At 38.1% G+C, this 20,601-nt stretch overlaps 1 protein-coding gene across 5 annotated transcripts in view; it reads left to right on the top strand.

Moving 5' to 3' along the window:
- The window catches only part of Atp2c1 (ATPase secretory pathway Ca2+ transporting 1), a 118,172-nt gene that overhangs the window by 64,035 nt on the left and 33,536 nt on the right, over nt 1–20,601 (top strand). For all 5 annotated transcript variants that reach the window (XM_051140451.1, XM_051140453.1, XM_051140455.1 and 2 more), the window contains 9 exons: nt 883–999; nt 2,471–2,560; nt 4,543–4,578; nt 7,927–7,988; nt 9,289–9,397; nt 13,484–13,639; nt 14,417–14,485; nt 15,467–15,542; nt 18,308–18,374. In XM_051140451.1, coding sequence (XP_050996408.1) covers nt 883–999; nt 2,471–2,560; nt 4,543–4,578; nt 7,927–7,988; nt 9,289–9,397; nt 13,484–13,639; nt 14,417–14,485; nt 15,467–15,542; nt 18,308–18,374 — 782 coding nt within the window. The remainder of the gene's footprint in view (nt 1–882; nt 1,000–2,470; nt 2,561–4,542; nt 4,579–7,926; nt 7,989–9,288; nt 9,398–13,483; nt 13,640–14,416; nt 14,486–15,466; nt 15,543–18,307; nt 18,375–20,601) is intronic.

The following is a 20,601-nucleotide window of genomic DNA, read 5'->3' as shown; positions in this document are numbered from 1 at the left end:
TATGTCATACCCATAAGATGGTGTTTGTTGGCCCTCTGCTCCTCGTTTGGCTCATATGTTCTTCCCTTCCCCTCTAAGCCTCCTTGGCAGGGGTGATTTTGGGTTTCCCGTTTAATGCTAAGCACTCAGAAGTCAGTTGTGCTCAGGAGAACTTTGACTAGCTATGAAAGTCTTCATTTACTGCCATATGTGGTAAGGAGAAGATCAAGTCTGACAACAGCACTAGTCTGTGGAAATAAATAAGTATTTAAGAGACAGTTTGACATGCCCTTTTAACAAAATAAAATAAATTCTAAGTTTGACAAATGTGACTACCACTAATAACATAAAGAATTTTTATTTTTTTGTAGACAGGATCTTACCCTTGTGGTGTGGAAATCTCTGTGTATCTCAGGTTGGCTTCCAATGAAAGATAATTCTCCTGCCTCCAACTTCTGACTGCTAGTATTGTATGAGCCACCATGCTTGCTAAAATATAGAAGATTTTTATTGTTCCAGAAAGCTTTTCCTTGTCCCTTTATAGTTAACCTTTCTGACCATGGATGTGGGTCCCATACAAAACCTCTGGGAAACTTTCTATTATTGTTAGAGGCTGCTGAGATAGCCCAGTGGTTATGGTCACTTCCTGTTCTTGCAGAGGACCAAGGTTCAGTTCCCTTACACCCACGTAGTGGCTCACAATGTCTGAAGCTCCAGTTCAGCGGAGCCAGTGTCTTCTTCTGGCCTTAGGCAGTGTAAGCATGTGATACACAAGATAAATGTACACACAGGCAGAATATTTGCATACATTAAAAAAGCTTCTGTTGATGTCACCATATTCTTTGTGTTTTCTCTGTTTGCTCTCTGACTAACATTGAAATGACTTAATGTACAATTTAATAGGCTGATCTTCAGAATGGCTTAAACAAGTCTGAAGTTAGTCATCGACGAGCCTTCCATGGCTGGAATGAGTTTGATATCAGTGAGGATGAACCCCTGTGGAAGAAGTATATTTCTCAGGTGCGCTGCTTCCCCTGTGTCTCTGGTGTATAACTTACTTTGACTTTTACAGTTGTGAATCTACTGAGCTTTATTTCCAGAGAAAGGAAATACTTGTCTCACAATGTATGTCTTTTTTTTTTTTCTTTAAAAATTTACATGTTAAGTTAGAATTTCTAAAGTTTTAGTTCTAACTCTTCATTTGATTTTAGGCAAAAGGCTGATGAAAAGTATAACTTGCAGGGGGCAGCATTTTCTTACTGCTGGGCTGTCAGCAAGCAATAGTGGATGCTGAGCTTAGGCTTCCTAGTTACAGGAGGCAGATGTTGTTGAAGGCAATCTGGGCCAGCTTAGGAAATTATTAAATGCATAATTATAGCCTAACTAACAGGGCATAAACTATACTGACAGGGCAAAAGCTATACTTAATGTATTTTCTGGCGTATAAGACAACTCAAGTGTTGTGTGTGTGTGTGTGTATGTGTGTGTGTGTGTGTGTGTGTGTGTATGTGTGTGTGTGTGTGTGTTCATCGTTCATCGTCGTCGTCATCTTCTATGCCAGGTACTTACCTGCAGCATGCTTCCCCTTGCTTCATTTGTCCGGTGCATATAGTGTGTGTGTGTGGGTGGGTGGGGGGGGGCGTGCTGCAGCTGGAGTATGAAGCAGGGAGGAGCAAGCTGCACATACCAGGCTGAGTGTGGAGCACGCCTAAAAGGGGCATGTGGGCTGGCACTGGCTGTCTGCCAGCGTTTAGTAAAGCACCTGGCTCTCTGTGCCCGGCCTGCAGATAGACATAGGCCCGAGTCTGCTGCACACGGTGTGCGTTGGAAGAGGGGTAGTGTTATATGGCAAATATATTCCAAACTCTATATTTTAACTGGAAAAGTTGGGTCGTCTTATATGCCCAGTTGTCTTATTTGCCAGAAAACATGGTTACTTTCTTATCAACTCTATGGTTTCCATTGGCCTCCATTGGTGATGACCTCAGGAAATAGTAAGCTCACAGTAGATTATGGCCATTCATAATTACTTTTATCTTAAGTTTTAGCAAAGGCTTACTATAGCTTAAAATTTTTTGTTAACAATTACATTAGTGTAAAATGTAGGATGATTCTGTGGCTAGTTTTAACTAGGAGAGTTTGGTATGCTAAATAAATAGATACTTGTGAGCAGTGGCTCTGAGCCTCCCAAACTTGGTCAGCTAAAGAGCAAAGCTTTGAACATGTGGTTGTCTATAAAGCATCAGAACTAAAGCTTTATGATGGTGGGGCTGTGTGTGCCTTCTCTTCTAGATTGATGTTTAACTTTCTTTCTCTGAAAAGGAACAGTTATGTAGCTTTTAAGCATGAGCTCTACTTTTTGTTGATTGAAAATAAGCCACATATAGACTGTATAATTTTATAATGATGTCCTTTTAAAAAAGTCTTTATTGAGATAAAGCAGAATTGCCATTCATATAAGAGTGTTGAATTGTTTGTTTTTACCTTCTAGTTTAAAAATCCACTTATTATGCTGCTTCTGGCTTCTGCAGTCATCAGTGTTTTAATGCATCAGTTTGATGATGCTGTCAGTATCACTGTGGTAAGAAAGGCTTTCATTTTTTAAAATTTTAATCTGTTGGTTAATTGTATGAATTGAATTTGGTTTTTACTTTGGAAATTAACGTGAATCAAAATGAATTAGATTTTAAAAAGTTAAATCCACCTTTAGTTGTAGGATTTTCTTTTGTTCTGGTTTGAGATGGAGGTCTTAATTCTGCTATGCAGGCTGGTCTTTCCCTCCTGGGCTCAACTGTGCTGTTGTGTTAGCTTCCCAGATAGCTGTGATTAAGGCTTGTGCAGTCAGTCTCACAGATAAGAAATGTTGTATAATTTTCTAGTTAAATAAAAATTTCTGTGGCTTTTCAGTTGAAAATGTTTTGACTAATAGTAATTATTCAGGGAATCTGTAATGTCAAAACTTTATTTGACACTGAAATTTTCTTACTCTTTGTGTTAATGGCAAACATGATGTTTCAAAGAGTTAGAGCTTTAGCACAATTGAAAGTGGCTTTAAGCTGTATCAATAGTCATTTTTTCCCTTTGTTGTTCTTTTTAGACAGTTACAGCAGTTACTAGCTATGCTGCTTGGGAGGTAGAGGTAGGGGGATAGCAAGCCCCAGGGCATTATAGGCAACGTAGTGAAGAAAACCCTTCCTCATGTATCTGGGATGTTCTTGGTAGAGGAATAGAATAAATCTTATAAAGTTCTGGCCCTTGGATGCCTATGTTTTTAGTAGTCTGTGATGAATGGGAAGCATGTATAGATTGAGGCTTAGTAGCTCTCTCAGGGAAGGGCAGCTGTGGGGGACCAGCCGTTTACTTTAAAGAGTGATGTGATAAGAATAGGTTTTCAAGTCATAATTCAAGTTACTATACATTTTTATGTACTACCATAAACTTTAGATTAGCTTCCCAATGTTTAAACCCTGATGACATTAGTAGTGATTTTTAGCAAGTTTTACACTTAGTAAATATGTCAGCATTTGCATTTGAATAATTAGATGAACCAGTGTTTTCCAAATGATTGGTGTCTGAGATTATCAAATTTCAGCAGAAAATAGATAGGTCAATGGATTCAATTGAAAAATAATAGGTAGACAGTAGAGTTTATTTATTTATTTACTTTTGGCTTTTTGAGACAGGGTTTCTCTAAGTAGCCCTGGCTCCTGGATGCTCTTTGTAGAATAGGCTGGCTTGAGCTGACAGAGACCTGCCCTCCTGTGTCTCCCAAGTGCTGGAATTAAAGGTGTGTGCCATTGTGCCCAGCTGACAATAGATTTTAATGCAACAGACTACAAAAAGTTCATTGATACAGTTTTACATTGTAAGTGATAATGTTTTGACTAATAGTAATATAAGTGATGTTTATTGAGTTTTAGTGTGTTAGATAAAAAAGGTTTGTATTCTTGAAAGGCAAATATTTCTTCCTTTTACAATGTTTTTTTTTGTCTGAGGCTTGATGTTTTTCCTCAGAGTTGATTGAAAAATTCCTATATTCAAATTTTGCATTAAAACACACCAGTTGGATTCTAGCTTTCTGTAGAAAAAATGTGACTGAAGTTTAGCTCTGCAGTGAGTCTTTGCCTATCATGTATTCAACAAATCAACACAGGGGGGAAAATGGTCACTTTTTCCCCCTCCAGTTAAGTTTTTTTTTCCACAAAAAAACTATGTTAACATGTATTGGATTTTTAAATTATTTTTACCAGTTAGTATGTAGGAATTAAAATTAAAGGGATAATTAAAATGTGTGTCCTATAGCAGATGCTACCCACATAAACAAAAGATGGTCCTTCCTTTGGGAAGGCTTGGGTAGATTCAGCAGGTTTGGAAGCTGTCGTGGGGATGGTTAGCAGTCTGAGCTCATGCTCTTCTCCCTCAGGCCCTCAGGCAATTGATTTCTTCTCTCACTAGCTTTAGTGTTAAATTCCATTCTTGTGGGACTGCACAGCTGGAGAAATACAGCGTGACTAAAAGTTATTTCTTGTTAATGTCTGATTTAAAAAGCTCTTTGTTTTTTAGGCAATACTTATTGTCGTCACTGTGGCCTTTGTTCAGGTGAGTAATTTGTTTTGCCAAGGTAAGAGAGGTATATTTCTTGATTACTTAAAAACAAATTAAAGTGACTTATGTAAAATAATCTGGACTTATTATTGGGTGGCAGTGTGTATCTTAATAATTTATTATTTTAAAAAAATTTCAGATAATAGCCCTCTGAGTGGGTTTGTGAGAGGAAGGCACTGCTGTGATTTAGGTAGTGAGATGAACATAGGCCACTTTTTGTGATTGAAACAGATGGAAACAAAAACCGCAACAGTATAATCTACCATTAAGCTTAAAAGATTTTTTTCCAGTTATAAAATTGGGCCAGTACCTATTAGGGCTAAGTCTAGCTGAACAAAACAAAAAATAAGTAGGAAGTTGAATGGGCAGTTTATTAGATACCATTGTAGGTTATTTCAACTGATTTCTCTAAGTTCTCTTAGTTATGTCCTAACATTATTAGCCTTTTTTTGATAGTTAAAGTTATTTTTTCATTATTGGTAATCCCTTACTCTCCTTTCAAAAGTTCTTAATTTCCTCAGAAGGGGTGATCATACTTCCTGTATGTATAGCCATTCAAATAGCCAATGAAACATGATAAGAAGTCTCTTTTAAAAAGATTGTTCTGACTAATCTGGAGATGGTGCCATGATTTCTTTCTCAGCACTCAGGTGGAGGCTGAAGGAGTGTCAGTTTAAGGCTAACATGGTCCTTATGTTAAAACTATTGAATAAAGAAGAGGAAAAGGAAAAAAGGAGTGGGTAGAGACGAAAGGGATCAAAATATACCAGGCATGGTGTCAGGGTAACAAGTGTAAGAATAAAAACATAGGCTTAGTTTTATACGCTTGTTTTATGCTTATTGAAATGTTTGAAACTTCTGTATATTTTAGAAATTTCCATATATCATCAGGTCTCACTTTGAATATGGCTAATAAGAGTAGAAGGCATAATCTAGTGTAGGGAGAATGTAGTGCTTTGTGTCCTGAGGTCTATGCTCTGATTCTTAAGACAGTGACTGTAATTATTCTTACATCATGTATAACTTATTTTTTTGGTGACTTCTGTCACTGTCCTGGTGTCTAAAAGCAGTCCCTGACACAGCAAGTTACTAGTTCTATAATAACTGAGTGTAGAAAGTTGGCCGGAGTCCGATTATTTGCAAATTTATGAGCTCCTTTAGTAGACCACCAGTGTTCTTGTTCAGTGTTGAAGGGTCAGGAGTTGGTCATCTTCCTATAACAGTGTTGCCTTTGTGCTGCTGGAGCTGGAAAATGTAGTATAAGCCCTTCCGGGCTCTGCATCATCTAAGGAACTTACTCACTCCTGCCAAGTGACTGATGTGATCTGTACTGGAGCGGTTACTGGAACCCTCTCATAACCTCTCACCCGACATTATGGCAAGCAACTCCCTCTTAGATCTTCACTAATATATCAGATGGATGAAAGATTCCATATAGGTATTACCATTGTGTGAAAAACACTAGCAACTTGCTCTCTTTGGAAAATAAAAAGCTCCTATCCTCAAAATACCTCACAGAAGCCAGGTGCGGTGGCGCATGCCTGTAATTCCAGCACTCAGGGAAGCAGAGGCAGGTGGATCTCTGTTGAGTTCGAGGCAAGCTTGGTTTGTAAAGTCAGTCCAGGACAGCCAACACTACACAGAGAAACCCTATCTTGAAGAAAAAACAAAAATAAAAACAACAACAACAAAAAAGCAAAACCCCACAGAGTTTATGTTTTAACATAGTCAATATGGAGTTTTACATGGAGGGTATTAGTATTTTAAGTGTAGCTGGGATCTGTTGCTGATGCCTCAATGGTAGTTTTAGTTAATGTGGCATTAGCTACTTTTCTCATTGCTGTGACCCATTACCTGATAAGAAGTAACTTGAGGAAAAAAGCATTGCATTTAGGAAAGGTGTGGTGGCAAGAGGCTGGATCGTGAAGTGGCCACTTGGGTTCAAATTTGCAGTTATGGAGCTGAGAGCGGGCAGCAAGTGGGTTAGAATATAAAACTCAGAGGCTAGCTTTAGTGACCCGCTTCCTCCAGTGAAGCTCTACCTCCATCTGGGGACCAAGTATCCAAACACAGGAGCCTATGGGACATTTTACCTTCAAACCACAGTAGATGGGGAATTAAAAAAAAAAAAGCCTCAAAACATTACAAAAACCTCCATTTTTAATTAATAAGTATGTGTATATATATATATTTAAATACAGATTTGACCTCTTTCCTCAAACATGTCTAAGAAAGCAACAAACTATTTTAAAAATGAATTAGATACCGTTCTTCAAATCATTTTCCTTCTGCCAGCCCTTCAGGCCTCTGGCTATTTCGTATTGTCATATTATCAGTGATAGCTCTTATGGTAACTTTGCAAAGATAAAGACTGGAAGCTGCGGTTTGACTGCTTATTAGAGACTACACTTGCTTAGTATTTTCTATTCACACAGAAATTTTTGTATAAAACTTCCAAATTCTTCAATATGGTTGGTGTATTTAGAAGAATGTCTAATAATTTTTTATAGTTTAGATTTTGCTAACGTTTGTCTCAGTGGTGACCGATGTAGTTCTGAGATAACCTCCATAGCTTTGCCTTGTCATTTGAAGTAGTTGATGATGGGTAGATTTGGCGAGGACTACCATGACAGATACTTCAAGACTCCGTGTCTTTCACTCCTGCTTTTGTCCCTCACGCCTTAACTTTAGACCAAAAGATGAGTGTGCAGCTCACAGACAAGAATAGCCAGGCACCATATGAAGCAGCTGCCAATGAAGAATAGATTAAGTAGCACAGTGAGGTGGAGGATGTTTTTCAGCCATAGCTGTCAGTTACATGTGATTGCAGAACAGCACCAGAGGGCCTCTCAGGATGTGATTCAGGTGACAGGAAACGTGAGTGTCAGAATAGTTCAGCCATGTTGCTGTTTCCAACCAAACTGGTGTAGTTAGTGTGGGCTTAGGTCCTCAAAGCAAACATTACATATAGTTATTATTTTGACTTTCCTGGTCACTAAACACCAAATGTAAAATTAACTTAAAAATGAGACTCAATTATCTTAACTTTTATTGTACTCTTTGGATGTAATAATTGGCTTTCATTTTCTTCTAAACAATCTTAGATTTGCATATTGACTTTTATGTGTAATTGGGAATACTTAAATTTCATAATTATTTGATTACTATAATTTAGGGACAAGTTTTTATGGTTTAGGAATATAGGGATAAATAAATCAAGATATGAATTGGGAGAAACTTTTAAGCAATAATTTAAGTTAATATTTTACTCTAAGAGTACTATATATATTTGAATTACTTTGTGTTTTCGTTAATACTAAATTTTACTTTTTGTTTAAATAGGAATATCGTTCAGAAAAGTCTCTAGAAGAATTGAGTAAACTTGTGCCACCAGAATGCCATTGGTATGATCCTTTCACTTGAAAGAGATTTCTATACCTTAAAAAATAGAAGTTGAATGTGACTAGCACTGTAAGCATTGTTGTTCCAGCTTTGTTTTAATATAAAGAAAAGACTATTGAATATGACGAAATCAGTGTAGCAAACATCCTACTGTTGATGTTTTTGATACAGCTTTATTCAACAGGTTTTAGAGTAAGTGTGTGTGTGTGAGTGTGTGCATGTTCGTGTGTGCATGTTCGTGTGTGTGTGAGTGTAGGCATGTACGGGCTATAATGCACTTGGGAAGGTCAGAGAATTACTTCAGATTTTGGCATTCACCTTCTACAATGTTTGAGGCAGAGTCTCTTGACCACCATGTATCCTGGCGCTCCTGGGAACTTCTGGGGATTCTCGTTCTTTCTGCTTCCTGTCTTCCTGTAGGCAGGCAGGGATGTCACTGATGCCTCTACTGTGTGCAGTTTGGCTTGCTTGTGCTTTAAGTGCTTCACCCACAGGTACTTTCTGGTGTGCAGGGGTGATTGTATGCTGAACACTGTAAGTAAATGATGAAAGCAGTGTGATGAAATACATCTCAAGATAGCCTCAATGTTCATGTTGGAATAGCTAATCAGCTTTGCCAATGATTCTCTCTCTCCATTAACCCCCATTACCTGTGCGTTTTTTTTTTTAATTTTTAATTTTTTTATTTTTTAAAGTGCATTTTATTAATTTAAAAGTATTATCTTTATTCTAAAGGTAAACATCACATGGAATTCAGTCCTGTTGACTTAATTAAGCATTTCAAAACATATTTTTAAACATCTACCTTTTTTTTTTTTAATGACAGGTCTTACTATATAGCATTGGCTAGCCTGAAAACTAGTTATATAGACCAGATCATTTTCAAACTTCCTCTGCCTCCTAAATGCTGGGATTAGAGGAATTTGTCATGATGCCTAGCTTTTTAAAATTTTGTCTTTAAAGATCAGTTTTTAAGTTATTAAAAATTATGAATGTGCATGGTTTGTACATGTGAGTTCAGTTTCTTGAGGAGGCAGGAAGTATTGGATTCTCTTGTGCTGGAATTGTAGGCAGTTGTGAGTCATTTGCTGTGAGTGCTTGGGAACCAACGACACTTGAGCAATGTGTGCTTTTTAACCACGGCGCCATCTTTCTAGCCCAGCCTCTTAATTTTTATGTTTAACTTATCTCTTTGGAAGTAACAGTGTTTTTCTTAAGACAGAGTCACTGAAAAATTAAATGTAATTTTAAAGAGAAATAGTATGGTTTTCTTATTGTGATAATTTCTGTTTTATGCTGCAGTGTGCGTGAAGGAAAATTGGAGCATACACTTGCCCGAGACTTGGTTCCAGGTGACACGGTTTGCCTCTCTGTGGGGGACAGAGTTCCTGCGGACTTACGCTTATTTGAAGTAAGTTGAGGGTACATGGATATTGATCAATTAAAGGTTTTGCAGTTTTAATGACTAACACATAGTTTATTTGAAACGTTTAATATTCTGACTGAAGTAGTGACCAGCATAAATATGTTCCTTCCTTTCTTTCCTCTTAATAGATTACAGTCTTTGGAGGTTTCCACTTAGTCAATTTGTGTGCATTTATGAAAATCTGAGTTAGGTACTGTAGCAAACAGAAAGAGATGATGGAGTTTTGTTCATTAGTGAATCCAGTTATGTGTGAACACAGATCAGTGTGAAGTGTTACCCCTTGGGGACACTCACATGTACCTAATCTTTTGAGGCTTAAGACACACAGTGCACTGTGTTGACTGCTCACTCACATGCCTGTCTGACTCAGAGCTCTGCTTACCACACGGCCCAGCATCCCATGAGCATCATATTGCAATCCTAGAAAAGAACAAAGCAACAAATGGAAGTATGGTTTTTACTGAGTCTTACTTTCTCCGTGGAGACAGAGTTCTCTACAGTCCCCTGGCGATGCATAGGGGTCACTGGGGTCACAGTCGGGTGGCTCAAGATTCTGTGCATGCAACCAGCTCCTGCCAGACGTGCTGCTTCACCACCCCATTGCAGATTCACTAAAAATCCAGTGTTTATATCTTTGAGACAGGTTCTTTTGAATATAGATCTTTAAAGAGTATAGGTTCTTTAAATATTCATCAGTCTGGCTCTTAAAATGTAGATCAAGTTGTCCCCCTCCTTCCTCGATGTATTATAGGCCTGAAGCTACCACACTTGGCTTTAGTGTTTTTAGAGATATAATTCACATATGATATACACAGTTGAAATGTAACATTTAGTGGATTTTAGTCTATTCAGAGCTATGTGACCATTTCCACAGTCTAGTACAGTTTCATAACTTTCTAGAGAAAACTCTTGTCTTTTAGCATTCACTGTGTTCTTACTTCTGACAGCTACTGATTTTTTGACACTAGAGTATGTTTGCTATTCTACACATTTCTTAATTTAAATAGAGTCATGTAATATATAGTTTTTTTGTTTGTTTTGTTTTTTTGTCTGTTTCATTTAACATGTTTTCAGGTACTTCATCTATTACTTTTTATTGCCATATATTCTTCTATTTTATGGATATACCCATAGTAAATTCAATCCACTTACACTTGAAGCATCTTGCTGTTTATGTTACTGCAGTCCTGCTGCTATCTGGGGGAATATATTTCTAGATCCCTCCACTCATGACTTCTTTGTCTGAGAAATTTCTCTGTGACTCCAAATGTAGGTATATAAAATATGTCTTTAAATCAAGCATTAACAGATAATACACCACAAAGAACCTTAAAATAATTCTTTAGTATGCATATATTCACTATTTATTAAAGAGAAAAACAAGTTTACCAGTGAGATGGAGATACTTTTTAATTTTTACATAAAGAACTAAATTGTTGGCTGGAGAGAGGGCTTAGTGGTTAAGAGCACTTAGGTTTGATTCCCAGCAATCACATATTGACTCACAGCTATCAGCAACTGCAGTTTCTGGGGATCCGATGCTCTCTGGTGGGCTCTGTGAGCACCAGCCAATGCATGTGATACATATGCATATTTATTAGTCAGGGTTCTCTAGAGGAACAGAACTTTTAGAATGAGTATGTGCATATTCTACACACACACACACAGACACACACACACACACACACACACACACACACACACACACACACAGACACACATCTACATGTGAAATTTATTAGACTGGCTTACGGGCTCTGGTCCAGCTAGTCCGACAGTGACTTGGACCAGTGGAAGGTCTAAGAATCCATCCAGTAGTTGTTCAGTCCGTGAGGCTGGATTCTCCACTGGCCTTCAGTATATACTGGAATTCCAAGGAAGAGGCTGTAATGCCAGTGGACGTGCTAGTAAGCACAAGGGCGAGAGCTATCAGGCAGTGAGAGAGCAAGCTTCCTTCTTCCATGTCCTTTATATAGACTGCCAGCGGAAGGAGTGGTCCAGATTAAAGGTGGATTTTCTCACCTCAAAGACCTGGATTAGAAAAGAAAAACATTCTAATCAAGAATTACATTCCTCACAGCTGTGTCCAGCGCTTTGGGTATTAGTTAATTCCAGATATTGTCAAGTTGATAACCCAGAATAACTATCACACCCCTGTTATATTCTTAGTGGTCATGCCTAGAAGATTTGGTTCCAGAGGGGAGAGTGCTCCTACCAAGAGTCACAGCAAACATTCCATTGAACTGGAAGCTCAGACTGCCCCTTGGTGGGAACAGGAAGCAGAAGGTTTCCTAGTGAGTCACTAGGGGTGATAGTGAGTGGACGTCTTCTCTTTCTCACCCCTTGATTTCTGGACCTTGGATCCTGGCTTGGGGAGAAATCATACCATATATTGCACACTGATTCAAAACATATCCTGCCGGCCTTCTGGAGAACCTTGCCCCACCACCTAGTTGGCGATGTAATTGTGTCTCCAAAAGGCCATTCTGTCTTTCTGACAGGCCAGGTGCTTGAAGGGTGGTAGGAAGCATAATAAGACCAGTGGATGCCATCATCATGAGCCTTCATTCCTTAGGCTGAGAAGTGAGTTACTTGGTCAGAAGCAATACAATAATGGAATTCAATATTGTGGTGAATAAGGCATTCTCTCTACCTACGTATGGTGGTTTTGGCAGATGCATTATGTGCAGGAAAGGCAGATTTGTAGCCAGAATAAGTGCTCCAGTAAGGTCAAAGTGTTGTCATTTTCATGGAGGAAGTGCTCCAGTGTAGTGAAGTTGACACCCAAAAGTAGCCATAACAGCTGGGCAAGCCTTTAATTCCAATACTCAGGAGGCAGAGGCAGATGGAGCTCTGTGAGTTCGAGGCCAGCCTGGTCTACAGAGTTCCAGGACAGCCAAGGCTACACAGAGAAACCCTTCTTTACTGAGGATCAAACCTGGTTCCTTTGGAAGAACAACCAGTGCTCCTAACTGCTAAACAATCTCTCCAGTCCCCAAGGCCATGTTTCTTAACTATGTTTTTGTGGGATGGTATAATCATCTCTGGATGATTGCAGATAGTAGGCATGTTTTCAAAATTCTACTTATCCAAATTGCAGGCATCTTTTTCTTGTTTAAGGACTTGAGTCAGAAAATCAGCAATTTATAGCATTTACTAAGGGATGAACATAACTTCAAATGTCCTTAAATATTTGTGTATGTGTATGTGTGGGTGCCTGTGTGGGTGCCTTTGGAGGCACAAGACCAGCGTGGGTCTTATTCCTCAGGTGCTGTCCACCTTGTTTTTTGAGACAAGGCTTCGCACTGGTTCCTGAGCTCAGAGTAGTGTATGGTTGCTGGCCAGCGGGCCGTAGGCTCCTGTCTGCACTTCCTAGCCCTGGCATTACAAACCCTTGCCACCATGCCTGACTTTATATGTGATTTCTGGCTTACATCAGATCCTCCCAGGTAAAGGGGAAGTAAGAGGCTTTGCTGAGGCTTGTGTCAGCAACACACACACACACACACACACACACACACACACACACACACACACACACACTCTCTCTCTCTCACTCACTCACTCACTCTCTCTCTCTCTCTCTCTCTCTCTCTCTCTCAGTACCTCATTCACCCAGGGGCTTCATTTGCTCCCTACACTTGGAAAATACTCTTTTTTATGGGCTTTGCTTTCAGAAACAGATCTAGATCACATAAGTGGCATTTTCTTTACCTTATATGGCATTTTCTATGCTTAAAAAGGTGAACACTTTAAGACATGACAAAACTAAGCAATGATGTTTTGTTAGGAAAATTGGGTTCTTAGCTATAGCGGTTAGCTGCAGTGACAGCTGTTGAGTTGTATTTTGAGTTTTATGCTAACCTTTTTTTAGGGTAAGCATCCTTTGTTTTGTGTGTCAGACTTTGTTGACTTCATTTGACATACATGGTTATACTGATCTGGTCTCCTAACATAATGGATATAAAGCAAGAAGTAGCTAATGGCTGGAATGTGAATATTGGACGGTCATGAACTCCTGCAATGTGAAATGTACTGTAAATTAAATTTATGGAACATTTGTTTTCCAAGGCTGTGGATCTTTCCATTGATGAGTCCAGCTTGACAGGAGAGACAACTCCTTGTTCTAAGGTGACAGCTCCTCAGCCAGCTGCTACTAATGGAGATCTTGCATCAAGAAGTAACATTGCCTTCATGGGGACTCTGGTCAGATGTGGCAAAGCGAAGGTGATGATAATATTTCTCTTGAAAACAGCAGTTTCTTTATTATTCCTTAAAAAAAAACTTAAAAGATATCTTTGTGTGTGTATGTATATGGGTGGACACATGGGCCCCATAGCGTGTGCTTGGAGGTTGGGGCAACTTTATGAAGTCACTTGTCTCTGTTACTGTGTAGCTGCAGGGATTCCAATGCAGGCCATCAGACTTGGCAGCAAGAGCCCTTATTTGCTGAGCTACACCACCCATTCATTCGTTCATTCATTTATTCATTCATTCATCTTTTTCTTTCTTATTTTAATTTATTCTGTTCTTTTGGTTATTTTTATTTTTAATATAGTACTTGATATAATGTTCTGACTACATATTTTTCTTTTACCTAATGATGCATTTCATCCATTTTGTTTCCTGGTTTCTAATATTTTTACCAACATAAAAGTCACCATTCATAAGAGCAGGAGTGGAATGGGGGACTACTAGAAGCAGCATTAAATGTTTATTAGTATAAGACACTTGAAATTTAAAATATGGGCCCGAGATTTGAGTCAATTTGTTTCCAAGGTCTATATTCTAAATAAGTAGGTATTAGTAAGAGTAGCTTAATCATGTAAATTTACAAAGGAATTCAAGAATATATATATGTATCAATCAGGTCTGGAGGTAAGACTGAAGAAAGAAAATGAGAGATATTTGTTTGCCACCTCTTTCCCTCCACCCCCTTCCCTTTCTTCTTTAATTAGCAGTAATTCTATCTGAATAGAAGTGAATTTCTGTTTTTCCCCTTAGGGTATTGTCATTGGAACAGGAGAAAATTCAGAATTTGGAGAGGTCTTTAAGATGATGCAAGCAGAAGAAGTGAGTGCTCACTATGTCAGTGGTTTGTTTCAAATCTGTCTTATATGGAGAAGTCAGTATTTATAGATTGTTGGATATGCTGTTCAAAACTATTTTCTTCAGGATATTGCTCATTATCTTTGCATACAAACACAGTAGGAAGTCCTAAGATTGGAAGGGCCTGAGTTTACATTGTGATTATTCTAAAAGAGTATTTTTTTACTCATTGTTTATGTTAGAAAGATTTATAGCCAACATTTGAGTAGGCGTTATTTCTTACAGAAAATAGTTCTGTTATTATGTTGGTATTTAACCTTATGTGTAGCATGTACTCAGCACCTGTTCTGTCACTGAGGATTCTTGTTGATGTGCTTTTAACTCAGATCATATCTTCTACTCAGAATTTTAACACAGCTCTCTCTCTCTCTCTCTGTGTGTGTGTGTGTGTGTGTGTGTGTGTGTGTGTGTGTGTGTGTGTGTATGTGTAAAAGTTGCATTTTGTAAATGCTATGTTCTTCCAAAATCATTCCGATTTCTCAGCTAACTGAGCAAGACTCCAGTTTGTGATGTGATGTGTAACAAGAAGCTTGGCAGTGAAAGCTCGCTGAAGGTTAGCAGATCAGGGAGCCACAGGATAAAACGTAAACCTGGGTTACTAGCACGTCTGTGGCTACAGAGAAGAAAATTAGAAATGGCAGGAACAGCTGATAGTAAGGACAGCCTGGAGAAGCTGGGAGGAGAGATTTTCAGCTTGGTGGGAAGTGTATCAAGAAGCCTTTTCAAGTAAGGCAGGTCTTTAAATGGAAAGCTTTCACTGTGTTTGTGTGGCCTGCACTGTGTGAGCATTGGCCTCAGTTTCTTCAGTGACGGTGAGAGTGTTAACCTCCAGAAGACTTACATGCTGGACTCAAGAATGTACCCTTAGGTACCTCACAGAGTTTCTGGCACCTGGAAAATATATTAAATTTAACTTACTGTGACAACCTTCTCCAATTTGTCAAGGCACCAAAAACCCCTCTGCAGAAGAGCATGGACCTCTTAGGCAAACAGCTGTCCTTCTACTCCTTTGGTATAATAGGTAAGAGGAGAGTGAGTATGTGCGCATTTCTTACTTGACTTCTCTTTTTTCTGGTTTTTACATACTTATTTATTTTGCACATACACGTGCACATGTTGGGAGGCCAGAGGACAACTCGGAAAGTCAGTTCTTTCCATCACCATGTGGCTTCTAGTTATTGAACTCATGTTGTCTCACATGATGACAAGCTCCCTTACCCACTAGGCCATTTCATTGCCTTCTTGGGTTTTCTGTTTTGAGTATGAAGGGTAGAGTGATTTTGTTCACATGTTTCCTTTTCGCTTGGTATTGATTTCTTAAAATTATAAAACAACTCTGGAAACATAAAACCAGAATTGTGTAATTCCTGTATACGGTCAGTGAGCATTTCTCTAAACATTTTAATATTTGTCTTCCTAGCTATGATAGTGTTGATGGCGCTTCTTCTTGTCCCTTCCTTTTTCTCCCCTCTTCCCTCCCTCCCTTTCTTCCTTCCTTCCCTCCTTCCTTCTTGCCTGCCTGTCTGCTTGTCTGCCTTCTTTCTTTCTGTTTCAGATATTCTATCATAAACATCTTGTCATTAAGTAGATGATGATGTAAAGCAAATTTAAAGATAGTGTAGTATTCTGTTTACTTAGATTTTCTGATTGTTTTTAATTCATAGATGTTATTCTTTCAGTACAGATATTAATAGCATATTGTAACTATTGTTCATTTTATTGGAATACGTTTTTAGAAGTAAAATATTTGAGGTAATAGATGTCCAAGTAATTTTAAGTTTGGGTCATTGTAGGTATTTTCCATCTTCACATTTATAAAAATGTCTAAGAATCTAGCCACAGAAATATTCTTAATTCTTTTTGTTTAAAATTTTGCTTTGCTTTGTTTTTTTGTGCTGATGATTGAACCTAGGGTCTCTCAAATGCTAGTCAAATGCTTACTTTAGAACTACACTTCCAGCCACCGTATAAGTTTAAATTTTAATGCTCTATTTTACTACTAAGGTAACATGTAGGCCATGATAGTTTCAAATTTACTTTGTAGCCAAAGATGACATTGAATTCCAGGTCTTCCTATACTTCTCAAAGGTTAGGATTGCAGGACTATGACACTATGCCTGGCTTACTTTTACCATCTCCTTTCATTTTGGTAAATGGATGTAGTATCATTTGAATACATATTCTTACACCCTTAGATGAATGCAGCTCTCATCTCCAAACGAGAAGCTGCTTTAGACAGTGGTTGAGGGAGATACTCAACTGGTCAAAGTGCAGAATAAGTGACTGGAGTGCTCAGCCCTGAACAAGACATCTATAGCACACTGCCACTAAGGTTAGGAATATTGTAGACGAGTGGCAGAAAGTTTGTATGAGTCAGAAATAGTGTCTTCAGAAGGTGACAGGGTCGTTGTAGTCATTGATTCACGGCAGCTGTAGTTGCCTGAATGAGACATCTCCAAGATCAAGCCTGTCAGCATTCTAGTGTGGCTAGGGGAAGGGGCTCATGAAGCTGCACTCCTAACTGAAGAGCTATTGGCAAGCATGGCTGCTGAGTAGAGTCAGTTTTGATAAGCGTGTGGCCCCTGGAAGGTTATCCATGCTCAAATGGATGGCCCTACACCATGTGCCCAAGAGCAGCACTAATTAGGCTCAGTGGATTATGAAATTTTGCTAAAAGTTAATTATCCCAGTACTATCAATTTTATAATGAAAGAAATGAAGACTTGAAGTTTGTGTGGGAATATGTATCCAAGAGGAGCTGGAGAGAGGAAGGGTAGATAGGATAAAACTACAGTGTACACATGTATGAAATTCTCAAAGAACAAATAGAAAGTATCAAAATGAAATCTTAACTGTTTAAGAAGAAAGTGGTATAGTATATTGAGTGGTATATAGATGGTGTCAGCTTTGCTTGGGATTGTGTAAAAGCACCTTTTGTTTTTATATCAGTTAATAATTTAAATTTAAACAAAACACTTATTCTTAAAATTGTATCTTAAGTTAGAGTTGTAACTCTAGTAGAGTTGTAACCCAGTAATGTCAATTTTATAATTCATCATTTAATGTTTTGGAATGATATCTTTATCATATATAAAGTACATATGTTAATTTATTAATTTAGAATTTTACTGTAGATTTTCCCTGATTCTTCTATTGTTTTTATTATAGTTCTCAGTGTTTTAAAGTCAGTAATGCACTTTAAGGCAATCTTTTTCTTGTGTAGTTTCAGTGAAATAACCCCTAAAATATCTTTTTTCTTTATATCTGTTTAGTGATCATTTGTCTCCTTGGGAGGTAGAAAGATAATGCTTTTGCTTTTAGCTGATGTACCTTTTATTCAGTTACTGTTATTTACAGGAGCTTTTAGTGAATTTGATAAGTTGAAGAGGATTTTAGTAAGAAATCTCAGTCTCTTTAAGGTAGTTCTAAATATACCTTTATATGAAGTGCAAACTTGATGTCTGCATATTGATATATGTAAAGTAAAATTAGTGTTAAGTTTGCAAAGTTGATAGTAAATGTAAGACCTGTATGTTTTATAGATCTACTTCCTATGCCATCCAATGAAGTGCTGCCAGTGCTTTGAGAGACGAATGGGAACAGCAGAGCCTCTGCAGTGCCCATTCAGGACAGCCTCTGGGGACTGTACTCCTCCTGCTTAGTGATTTCTGCAAAGCCTTCATTGTGATCTGATACACTTTTCCTTCTCTGTCAAGAGACTTTTCTTGTACCCTTGAACTTGTTAATCTATCCTTTGTAGGTAATTTGTATTTGATTTTGTTGTAGGTATCATCATGTTGGTTGGCTGGTTACTAGGAAAAGACATTCTGGAAATGTTTACTATTAGTGTAAGGTAAGTTCTAATATGTGTTTGTAGATGCAGGCTCTTGCTTCTCTTTCCTTGTAGAGTTTACTTCATTATGGGGATTGGCTTTATATGGAGTTCATTAGAGTATAATGTCTCCACTTAGTTCAAAAGTCATATCCCGTGTCTGTCTGTGTATAGTGTACGTATCGTTATAATGTTTGCCTCACAAAAGCCATATGCTGAAGTAGTGGTCATGGGAAAAGAGAAATCTATTTATTTGTCAGTGGAGAAAAAGAAGACTACATGACTGTACTGTTAACTCACTACTATATTTTTGTATATAACTAGAAAGGAAATGTTCAAAAGTTCATTGCATGAAATAGAAAACCACACTGATTTAATTGAATAATCAGCCTTCAAAGATAAAGAAAATCTCTAAACACCAAGTATCTTTTGTCATCTATGGAAAAGGGATAGGTTATTGTAGAAGTTCAAGAGAGAAAACAGAAAAACAAAACCCCCCAAAGATAATGAGATAAAAGTAACAAGAATAATTTCAGGAAATATCATTTCTAACAAAGAAATAAGAGAAAATCATGCCAGAAACAATATGAGTATCTTCTCAACATAAAGTGCAACCTGGAGAGATGGCTTAGAGGTTAAGGGCACTGACTGCTCTTCCAGTGGTCTTGAGTTCAATTCCCAGCAACCACATGGTGGCTCACAACCATCTATAATTAGATCTGCTGCCTCTTCTGGCAGGCAGGCGCACATGCAGGCAGCACATTGTATACATAATAAATAAATAAATTTTTTTTCTTTTTAAGTGCACCCTGGTCTGTGGAGACTGAATGGATTTGTCGTATACCAAGCCAGATGGAGAAGTCTGTAGGTTGCAACCCCTGTCATTGTTGAGCCTAGGAACACAAGCCAGCTACAGCAGAAGTATACTTAGTTGTCCTCAGACTCCTCAGTATCTGTGATTTCCCACTGCGCGTTGTAATAGCGATGTAACTCAGCACTTCACAGAGCACATCTGATACAGCAGGGTCAGTTCAGAGAGCGCTCCAGCACCAGAGCATGCAGCTGTTCCCTCCCAGAGCACATCTGATAGCTGTGCAGGTTCAGAGAAATGCTCCAGCACCAGAGCATGCAGCTGTTCACTCAGGCACACAGGCATGGAGATTCAAGTTCAGGCATCCCCCCTGGGTTACATTGGCCTCATTGACCACAGAGTGCGCGCAAGATGCAGATTATTTAAAAGAGTCACTGTGCTTAGGTAATATGTAACTGTGTCTTCTTCTAAAATAATTATGTTTTTCTCAGCTCAGAGAAAGATTATCAGCAGATCCCTTATTATAAACGGTGTGACCTAGCAAAATTGGACAATACTTCTTATCAGGTTACTAGGGAACAGAATTAGAGAGGTAGTCAGGTGAAGAAGGGAAAACATTTTATTCACTTTCCATCTATGGCAACATCAGATTACATCGTAAGATGGTAGGACATTGATGCCTAACAACAGAGGAAAATTATTATAAGTAATTGATGGCCTGCTCAAGTATTATTTCAATCAGTTAAAAGTAGCAAATGCTCAGGATATTTGTGAAGGGAAGAAAAAGGGAAAAGATGATACGTGGGTATCCAAGAAAGGATAGAACTCACCTAGGCAACGTAAGGAAAAGGAATTCTAAGTAGCATTTCTCTGTAGTCGACCAGGATGGAAAAATTCAAATATTAAAACAAAACAAAACAAAGGACACAGTATTTATTTCCAGAGGACAAATTGAGTAGATTATAAGGAATATATTAGAAAGAAAAGAGATACCTTCTCTCAAAGGTATTTGTGACATCGTAAAGGAGCTAGAGCATACGCCAAAACTCTTGTTTTAAAAAGTGTGTGTTGTGGGGGGCATTACATAAGAAATAAAGGTGGGGAATATATTTGATGTACTGTTAGCATATGATAGAACTTCAGTGTTCCCCTACCCCTTTTTTAAACTAATTCTGCATTCACAGAATTTTGGTATTTCACTAGGATATTTCAACATTCTAAAAATTAAAAAGAAAGGTAGTAGAATAAAAACTATGGGTCCATTGGACTCATGTGTTAATACATAATTCATGAAGGAATTGCTCGTGATCTAATGTTTCTCGTTTTTTGAAACGTTTTGCTTTTACCACTTTAAGAATTGAACAACTGTCTCTGTATGTACCAAAATGACTGATGTAAAAAGTAGAATGATGGAGTTGCCTGGAAGTAGAAGACTGA

Source organism: Acomys russatus, chromosome 32, assembly GCF_903995435.1.
Source record: "Acomys russatus chromosome 32, mAcoRus1.1, whole genome shotgun sequence".
In the NCBI taxonomy this organism is placed as follows: domain Eukaryota; kingdom Metazoa; phylum Chordata; class Mammalia; order Rodentia; family Muridae; genus Acomys; species Acomys russatus.
This window is presented reverse-complemented; position numbering and strand designations above follow the sequence as displayed.